Source organism: Rhinoderma darwinii, chromosome 2 (genome assembly GCF_050947455.1).
Source record: "Rhinoderma darwinii isolate aRhiDar2 chromosome 2, aRhiDar2.hap1, whole genome shotgun sequence".
Taxonomy (NCBI): Eukaryota; Metazoa; Chordata; class Amphibia; order Anura; family Rhinodermatidae; genus Rhinoderma; species Rhinoderma darwinii.
This window is the reverse complement of record NC_134688.1, coordinates 93,764,432-93,774,845: the sequence shown is the minus strand read 5'-3', so window position 1 is coordinate 93,774,845 and position 10,414 is coordinate 93,764,432. Positions and strand designations below refer to the sequence as shown.

The window sequence follows — 10,414 nt, the reverse complement described above, 5'->3', positions numbered from 1 at the left end:
GCAGCCACCTGTGTCTGCTTAGTGTCTTCGAGTTGCAGCAGTCACCATATTGGGCTTCTCCAAGCTTTTAATGTCCTTATGGTCAGCCTTCTCTCCAGAACCTAGATTGTTGCGGCAGGATGAGAACGGATGCTGCATGTAGCGCGGTCGGTGGCCTTATTTGCGAGTGAAAAACAGATTGTTGGCTTCTACCAGCATCACAAACCATGCGTATGCTCACGTCGCTGGCATTCCACCCAACCTCAAAACATGTACTTAATCCCCCAGTGACAGGTCTTCTCAGGTTTTTGTTTTTATTTAAAACAACCTCTTCTTGATGAGAACCTAACTTTTACCTTCTTCTAGGCCCCAAAAAATACCCCACTACCTAACAGAACCTTTATATTGGAACCCGTTCATAGCCAGGATGTTGCTAAATAAAGATTAAAAAATAGCAGCTAAAAAACTTCATATCCAAAGAAACGTACTAAGATAATGCAGGTAGCTTGACTCTCCACATACCCAAAGGCTGGGTGCACAGGTCGTGGACAAGGTGTGTTGACCGGCTACAGTTCTTGCAAAATCACAGCAAAATGGTGCAGTTTTGTTACAAATTAAGGCAAACAAAATGGATTTTGACAGACATGAATACCCAGCATAAGCACATTCCCTTAAACAGTGCAAATTTCATTAACCATTGCCCTCCCGGAGATAGAATACCTAATTCTTCAAATTTCATATAGCAGAACTTCAGTACACTTGTTTTTTGTTATTTATTTTTACATTCTGAGAAGATACAAACAGGTAATAAGCCACACCGGTCTTCATTCTTGTAATGTTGCCTTAAAATCCACTAATCATTTTTCCCCCTGCATCTGTTGCATTTTACCATACATCAGGTTTTAAAAGGGGGTTTTCCCATCTTAGACATTTATGGCTTCTCATGTGGATATGCTGTAAATGTGTGCTGTAGGTGTGGTCCCAGCTCTGGGACCCACAACCATATCAAGAAAGGGGGTCCCTAGACCCCCGTTTCTCCTGGTACAGTAGCTGCAGATTTTAAGTAGGGACTAGTGGAGGGGAAGTCACGCATTCGCGCGGCTCTCTCCATTCGGTTGTATGGGAGTTAAAGAAACAGCTGAATTGCGCTTGCTCGGCTGTTTCCGTAACTCCCATTGAACAGAATAGAGAGCCACACGCATGCACGGTCTCCTCTCCATTAGTCCCTGCTTGGAATCTGCAGCCAGCGGCCAATGCACTAGGCTAAAAAGGTCTGGTAACCCCTGTTATATATAGGTGCGGGTCAGAGCATCTATAAGACATTTATGGAATATTCTGTAAATGTTTAAGATAGGAATAGCACTTTAAGCATTGAGGCACCTCATACTAGCCTTTTTGAACTTTCTTTACTATATGTATACACTTTACTGTACTTATGACATGTATTGTACGGTTCTATTATGTATGCACTGTCTTGAACTACTTCGGTTTCTGAAGTGGTCAATGTCCGCCTTGTTGACAAAATTCATTAGCTTAAATTTGTATTTTTTACAAAATTTGAGGGAAATGAAACCACAGACCTTTGAATCACCCTTCGAATCAGCTTTATTCTTCTAAATCTGGTATTTCAATATTTCATAGCACCTTGGCAAAGTCCAGAATAGAATACAAACACATACATTTAAAGCATGAACCCTACTTTACAATTTTTAATTCGGACAATAAACTGGAACAATGGGGATGGGGGGGAAATGCATGTTTATTTTGACTAAGAAGCCCCACAACTGACAAAACGCCAAGTTTGAATCAGGTAAAATAATGTAGATACATTTTCTCACAGTTCAGCCTAAAAGTTTTGCTTATGACAATTAAAAAGTGTAACATAAGCAGATTTATAAGTGCCAGAAGGTGAGGACAAATTTCTAAATAATGTTCCAGATTCAAGACAAACTGTTTCTTGATCATCAAAACACAAAAGCTGATAACTATGGTACCACAGTAAAAGGAAGCCCTGACAACACAATATACAGAACAAAAAATTGCATTACTGAAGTAGCACACTTGCGTAAATATTCTAGAATAAAACTCAAATGAACCTGGGGAAAAAATAAAAATGTATAACAAATAAAACATATAAAACCAAAAGCAATCACTCTATCCTAGTGCAGTTTCCACAGAAAGCTCAGGAACTTCACACGTATTTATCAATCGCCAAAGAGATGCGTTCCCGGGTAAAACCGTTGTCTGTTTGAAGCGATACAGAAGACTGTAAATCAAACTAATTTATCAGCATTTCTAGTTATAGAAGGAATGTTTTACCACACCATTTTAGATGGTTCTTATATGCGTTACAGTTTGATCGTGTATTAATAGTGGTAGGATCAGTACTTTGAATCTAAGCTGAAGCTATTTTTTAAGCTTCCACGCAGCCAAAAGAACTCAAAATGCAAGACAAAATCAACACCCTGTAAAATTAATATTTTTGGAACATGCAAATTTATGGGACTAGTTAATAACATTCTGTTGCCATGAAAAAAAGCTAAATATAGCTATAAGCAGGTATATCCGATAATGATTAAAAGGGACATCAAAAGTACAGAATTGAATTTAAAAAGAAGTCAATGGCTTTTGTCTATATCCGAGTTCCTGATTATGTGTGAGACAATATGCTTGAGTTAACAGTCTGAATGACTGTGCTGGTCATGTAACATATCGCATTTGTAGTTTAGAACCTAGATATTTTCACAGCCTTAAAAAGGGGTTATTCTGGTTCGTAATGTTTTTTTTTAACCAATTACTACAAATGACATGAATTAGCAGTACTAGTCTATCCTTTCCTGGGATGATCTAGTGCTGACACGCCAGTGGCACTCCATGATTGTTTACATGCAGGCAGCAAGTGACCACTGCAGCTAGAGTCCTCAGTGGTCATGTGCTAGATTTCTGGCAGAAATAAATCACCACTGAGCCCTCCGATTGGCTGCAGGGGGTCACATGCTGCCTGCATGTAAACAATTACTCGGTTTGGTGTCGGAGCATCAGCACTGGATCGCCGGAAGGGTTAGGCGAGCATGGCTTGTTTTGTTAATTCATGTAATTTGGAGCCATTGGGAAAACATTTTTTTAGGAACCCGGAAAACCGCTTTAAATATATTTTGATATTGCCACAGTTCAAAAAAAGGAGAAAAAAAAAAAAGAAAGCCCACGAGGGCAACAAAATTTCTTGCACGAAAAATTCAAATAAATACCTTTTGCTATGGAGAAGAGGCTTATGTAGCACTTATACAGTAACGCCGATTTCAAATTGTTGGCTTTCCGTATGTGAGCTGAAGCACAAAAAAAAACAAAAAAAAAAACTGTACACAACAGAACATCCTTTCAATTTCACATATTAAATCAACTTACATAATAAGATTTCTGCAAGTCACAATCAATGATAATTTATTTTACATCTAGAAAAAAAAAAATATAGTACAATTAAGAAATACTCAAGTCCTATTTCCAAAAGAATAGGTTTAAATGCACTGCATTCACATTTCCAGATTTGGACTAGAACAAGATATAAAAAGGGTTAAGATGGAACCTGCTCCAGTGATTAATGAGAAAACAGGTCCATCATGTCTTTGTAACTAGCACAATATGAGTGCTCACAAGTCAATTTCAGTAGACATGCAAGATGTCATTGTGTAGGCCCACTATACAAAAATAGCAGTGAATGGTGCAATTCAGATAGGACTTCATGTTCTAAAAAGAAAACAAAAACATAACCACAAAGAAAAAAAACAACCCATAAACCTGTCTTAGAGAATGTATACAGAGGAATATAAATGTACTGAAAAAAAACTTTGAAACAGTGGACAGGGCAAGTTTGCATCACATTTGTACAATTTTTGGATAATGGAGAAAAAAAAAAAAAAGTCCAATATAAAACCAGTTCACTTGCGATGCGGTCTATCATAACTATAGAGTCACCATGAAGAATATTGGGGTGGGGGTGGAAGGGGAGTCTGTAAGAAAATACCTAAATCTACAAAAAAAAAAAAAAAAAAAGTATGGCTTTTACAAGTGATATGGTAGAGACTGCAACAGTTTACTACAAATCTATGAAACACCCCACAGGCTTGTCACAGATAGAGAATCTTGAATCAGTCCAGTGAGAACGATTTGATATCAGATCAGTTATGCATAGCCCTTTCTTAAAGACGACATACATATACACGGCATGGACTTACAGATTAACACAGCTAATGTGAAAACCATGCTGGAGACTGAAGAAAAAAAAAAAAAAAAATCTTACACATGACAAGACTTGGATTAGAGACACACATGCCTTTGCTATAGCTAAGCGTTTGTCATCTTCCCAAAAATTCTGGCTTGATACGTAAACAGCTTCAAAAGAAATTTTAGTAAGGTCAAAAGACAAACTAAATTTCAAGCTAATAGACATTACAGAATAGCTGTACATTCAGTTTTATAATCTGTGACAAAACAGCATCTGGCCACAGTTACATAACACACTGACCACACACTGGTTTTTTCCCACTTCAAGGCCAAAATGGCATACATATACTACCAGCAAAGCCTTAAATAGATTAAAAAAATTAAATTTTAAATTTCTATTTCTTTTTTTCTTTTTTTTAATTTTTAGCAGATCTATTTTTCAAAAATATTTTCTTTTACCCCCTTTGACTGAGGGTCTTCTAGGTTTATACCACAACCCTGAAAATTATATATATATATAGCAGGTAACTTCTGCCAAAGAAGAAAAAAAAATAAAAAATCCCCATAGGACCCCTCCCAAAAAAAAACAAAAAACTCCTACATTTTCTGTCTCGTTAAATCACATCTGGAACATACTACCACCTCAAATACAGGTCTGAGATGAATATTGGATTCCATTACGCCCTCTTTATACAAAATCATCAGCATAAATGACGTCCATTTGTGATCAAGTCTTTTCTTTGACATCATCAGTCTGATTTGACGCTTGAGATAGCAAGTTTTTACTTTGGTGATCTTGGTGGCACATATTGCTCCTTGCCATTACGCCGTGTTGCTCCCTGAGGTGAAGACCTGCGTCCAAACTGGCGCCTCTGTTCCCTGATTTTTCCAGAACCACCTCGGGGTGTTCCATTGCTTCGGTGTCCAGGAGATTCTTTTACTTTTCCTTCAACCTTCTCATGGGTCTTTTCCGAACCTTTATCTGGAATAGAAGTTTCTTCATTTTTGGCAGGTGGTGCTATATTTGTACGAAGCTCACGAAGGGGCTGAACTGGAAGGAGCTCCTTGGGAGGCCTCTGGCATACTTCAGCATAACTCAGCTTCCGTGGTTCCTTAAAAACAAAATGGTTGTAATTGTAAACACATGGAGGTAAATGTCAGGTTCACGGAACCCAATATGGATAACTCAGAATAAATTAACAAACACTCACACATAAATAATGGAACAGATTAAGGCCTGTTACATAACATTCCACAACACACACGCAGGCAGTGAAGTCATTGTACAGTCTGAACTTTTGGCCGTCATGCAGGTAAGAAAAAACATCTTTTTAAGTGAAATCACATATTAGAGGGGCTGTCTCACGAAGACCACCCCTCTTTGAACAGTCTCCAATTCTTCGATCACCTGAGCACCATGGGATTGACTTTTCCAACTCCCAGTGATCAGCATCTGGCCACTCATTTTCACTGCAGCAACCACGTCAAATGAATGGCCAGCCACGCAATGCATGGGTAAGCTGGCTCTACAAAGCAGGAGCCACTATTACAGAGCAGCTCACCATTCTGGACACCTTCCCCCACTTTTAGGACAGGGGTTTTCATCGTGAGACAACGACTTTAACCCCTTCAGGACTGAGCCTGTTTTGGCCTCGAGGATGAAGCAGATTTTTTCAAATCTGAAATTTGTCACTTTGTGGTAATAACTTCGGAATGCTTATGCCAAGCGATTCGGAGCTGGTTTACTCATTACATATTGTCATTTGTTAGTGGAAAAATTGTCGATAAATTTAAATAGGTGTTTTTCACAAATAAATACTAAATAGTAGCAAAAATCAGCTTTTTTCAAAATGTATATGTATCTGCTTGTAAAACAGATACCACACAAAAAAAATAGTTACTAATTAACATTTCCCACATTTCTACTTTGTTTGCATTGTTTTTTTGAACATTTTATTTTTCTAGGACCTTACAAGGCTAAACTTTAGCAGCAATTTCTCACATTTTCAAGAACATTTCAAAAATAAATTTTTTTAGGGACAAGTTCAGTTCGGAAGCGGCTTTGAGGGCCATATATATATATATATATATATATATATATATATATATATATATATATATATATATATATATATAATCATCGAACCCATAAATCACCCCATTTTAAAAACTGCACCCCTCAAAGTATTCAAGACAGTATTCAGAGAGTCTCAACCCTTTAGGCGTTTCACAGGAATAAAGCAGTGGAGGTGAAATGTAAAACATTTTTATTTTTGCCGAAATTAATTTGTAATAAAACTTTGTGTAGAAGAAAAAATTGTATCAGAGAAACGCAACTCAATATTTATTGACCAGATTTTGCAGTTTAAAGAAATATCCCACATGTGGCCCTAGTGGTGTAATTGACTGAAGCACCGGCCTCAGAAGCAAAGGAGCACCTAGTGGATTTGGCGGCCTACTTTTTTTTTTTGGAATATATTTTAGCCACCATGTCAGGTTTGAAGAAGTCTTGTGGTGCTAAAATAGTGGAAACCCCCCAAAAGTGAACCCTATTTGAAAACCTTAATACATTTTTCTAGGGGTGTATGGAGCATTTTAACACCACAGTTATCAGGCCATGAAAATGAAAACAATTTTTCCCTGAAAAACAAATGTTTATTTTTTACAAGGAATAAAGGAGAAAACACCAACATTTGTAAAGCAATTTCTCCCGATTACTGCAATATGCCATATGCGGTAATAAACTGTTTGGACTAGAGTTGCACGATGCATCGAAACTTCGATACGGTTTAGATACCCTGCACCCTCAAACTGTTCAATACCGTTAATTCATGTATTTCGATACGAAGCTGTGCGATACATGAATGTTGTTAGAGTGGGGTTGCAGTTGTAATACAGCCATTGCCCCGCTCCTGAAAAGTGTGTGCGAGCGGCCAGCATGATGTGATGCTGCCAGCGCTGCATTCTTGAGCGCCGGCACTGAAGACAGAACATGGCGGGCGCACTACTAAACACCCCCATGTTCTGTTTCCAGTGCCTGCGCCGCCGCTCGTCAGTGCAGCACATGCTTATTGTCAGGAGCAGGGCAATGGCTGTATTACACATCTGCAGCCCCGCTCTAACGGCAGAGATAAGAGAAAACTCAACTCTGCCGACATTCCCCTAAATGCTGCAATCAAAGCTGACTGCAGCATCCAAGGGGAAAATAAGAAGGGGGGGGGGGGGGGGGTGTGTCCTTTGGATTGCGTTACAGGGAATCCCTGTGATGCAATCGAGGGACATACCATATATGGGCAGACAGCCCAGGGTCCACTGAAGGACCCCAGGGCTGTCTGCCCAGATTTCCTGGTAGGGCATACTGAGGTATGTCCTAACAACTGCCTGTGTACTCTCGGTATATACATATATGCCAGCATATTAAAGTTTAAAATAAAAAAAAAAGTTACAAATAAAATAAAGTAATGTTAAATAAAAAACAAATTTTTTAATACATAAAACACACAATACATAAAACACACACATTAGGTATCGTCGTGACCGTAATAAATAGCGTCATTTATGATGTTTACGAAGTTTAAAATAAAAACTGTTTTCCCTTAATATTGTGAGGCACCAGGTAGTCTGAATTTTGAACCTCCTTGTGCCGCACATTAACAGTAATTAACCCAATCATGTATCTCACACATTAACCCACTGTTGTCCATTATGACTGAGAAACATGGGGTTAATTAGTGTTAAAGAGGCTCTGTCACCAGATTCTCAAATCCCTATCTCCTATTGCATGTGATCGGCGCTGCAATGTAGATAACAGTAATGTGTTTGTTTTTGTTTTTGTTTTTTAAAACGTTCATTTTTGGCCAAGTTATGAGCTATTTTATATATATGCAAATGAGGTTTGAAATGGACAACTGGGCGTTTTTTTTTCGTTATGTCCAACTGGGCGTGTATTGTGTTTTTAACTGGGCGTGTTTACGTGTATGACGCTGACCAATCAGTGACCAGTCAGCATCATACACTCCTCTCCATTCATTTACACAGCAGCGATGTACAGCCACATAAACAGAGATTAACGTTAATCAAGTGTCCTGATAATGAATACACATGATCATCCAGCCTGGACGTCATGTGTATTCAGAATCCTGACACTTCTGAATCTTTTCTGTGAGACTCCGGCAAGGGAAGCGAAATCTCGCGAGATTACGGAGGTAAACGAGATTTCGTTTCACTTGCTGCAAATCTCACAGAAAAGATTCAGAAGTGTCAGGATTGTGAATACACATGACGTCCAGGCTGGAGGTCATGTGTATTCATTATCAGGACACTTGATTAACGTTAATCTCTGTTTATGTGGCTGCACATCGCTGCTGTGTAAATCAATGGAGATGTGTATGATGCGGACTGGTTACTGATTGGTCAGCGTCATACACGTAAACACGCCCAGTTAAAAACAATACACGCCCAGTTGTCCATTTCAAACCTCATTTGTATATGTATATATATATATATATATATATATATATATATATAAAAAGGCTCATAACTTGGCCAAAAATGAACTTTAAAAAAAAAACAAAAAAAAAAAACAACTTTACTGTTATCTACATTGCAGCGCCGATCACATGCAATAGGAGATAGGGATTTGAGAATCTGGTGACAGAGCCGCTTTAAATATTTTATTTTTCACGGCATTCACCGTGTGAGTTAAATAATGGTATATTGTAATAGTCCAGACTTTATGGGCGCAGCGATACCAAAGTGTTTATTCATTACATTAGCGGAAAATTCTGAAAAGGTTTTTTTTTTTTACATTAATAAAATGTGTAAAAAAATAAAAAAAATACAGTTATTAGTGAAATCATTAGATCGCTGGTACAATACACTGCAATACTAATGTATTGCAGTATATGGTCATTTTTACAGGCTCCTCTAACAGCGCGTGATTGCTGTTGCAGTCCGTTAGTTCCGTGTAAGCTGTAATACACAGCTGACACCCATAGCGTATGGCACAGGCTCAGCATGCATCACCCCCGCATCACGACATGCTATTAAGTTGGGGTGCGCAAAAGGTGTTAATGGGTAGCGGATGGCGCAAAGTGAAAATTAAAATTTCTCGGATATGTCGTTTTAGTGCACAACATGTTGTGCCCAGTTTGTGCCACTGAAGACAAATACCTCATAAAATGTTAATCAGATTCTCCTGGGTATGGCGATGCCATGTATGTAGAAGTAAGGTGCTGTTTGGGCACAGTATAGGGCTCAGAAGTGAGGGAGCACCATTTGGAGTGCAGGTTTTGCTTGGTAGTTCTGTTTGGGGTTTACTGGAATTTCAGTGTATAATGTGGGGGTATATGTAAGCTCTTTTGGGGTACATCAGGGTATAATAGGGTAAATAAATAATAATCCGCAGATATGTGGCCGGTGTCGCGCTGATAAATGGTGCCCAATCTTATCCGCTTTTGGAACACACTTGACATTTTGTGTCTAACTTTTTTCTCCACCGGAGCTGTGTGAGGTCTTATTTGTTGCGGGAAAATCTGTAGTTTAGGTTGGTACCATTTTGGGGTACATGCGATCACTTTTTATTGTAATTTTTGGCAAGCAAGGTGACCGAAAACCATAAATTCAGACAATGTTTTTTTTTTTTTCTTTATGCCGTTCACCTTGGGTTATAAATTACAATTTTATTTTGCTGCTCGAACACTCACACTCACACTCACACAGTAATGGGTGCAAGCAGGTAATCCAGATCCGTGGATTATAAGACAAACAAAAGAAATCCCACAGAACTCCGATGGTTCCAAAAAGTATGTGATTTATTCAGTCAACAGCTGCAACGTTTCCGTCCTGCTATAGGACCTTTTTCAAGCATAGCAGGACGGAAACGTTGCAGCTGTTGACTGAATAAATCACATACTTTTTGGAACCACCGGAGAGCTGAGAGAGCGAGCAGAGAGAGCGAGCGAGCAGAGAGCGAGCGAGCAGAGAGAGCGAGCGAGCAGAGAGAGCGAGCGAGCAGAGAGAGCGAGCGAGCAGAGAGAGCGAGCGAGCAGAGAGAGCGAGCGAGCAGAGAGAGCGAGCGAGCAGAGAGAGCGAGCAGAGAGAGCGAGCAGAGAGAGCGAGCAGAGAGAGCGAGCAGAGCGAGCGAGCAGAGCGAGCGAGCAGAGCGAGCGAGCAGAGAGAGCGAGCAGAGAGAGCGAGCGAGCAGAGAGCGAGC

At 39.2% G+C, this 10,414-nt stretch overlaps 1 protein-coding gene across 2 annotated transcripts in view; it reads right to left on the bottom strand.

Moving 5' to 3' along the window:
* Positions 1 to 1,566: 1,566 nt before the first annotated feature.
* LARP4 (La ribonucleoprotein 4) overlaps positions 1,567 to 10,414 on the bottom strand; it is a 52,121-nt gene continuing 43,273 nt past the window's right edge. For both annotated transcript variants that reach the window (XM_075851918.1, XM_075851920.1), the window contains one exon: positions 1,567 to 5,312. In XM_075851918.1, coding sequence (XP_075708033.1) covers positions 4,983 to 5,312 — 330 coding nt within the window. In that variant the 3' untranslated portion in view covers positions 1,567 to 4,982. The remainder of the gene's footprint in view (positions 5,313 to 10,414) is intronic.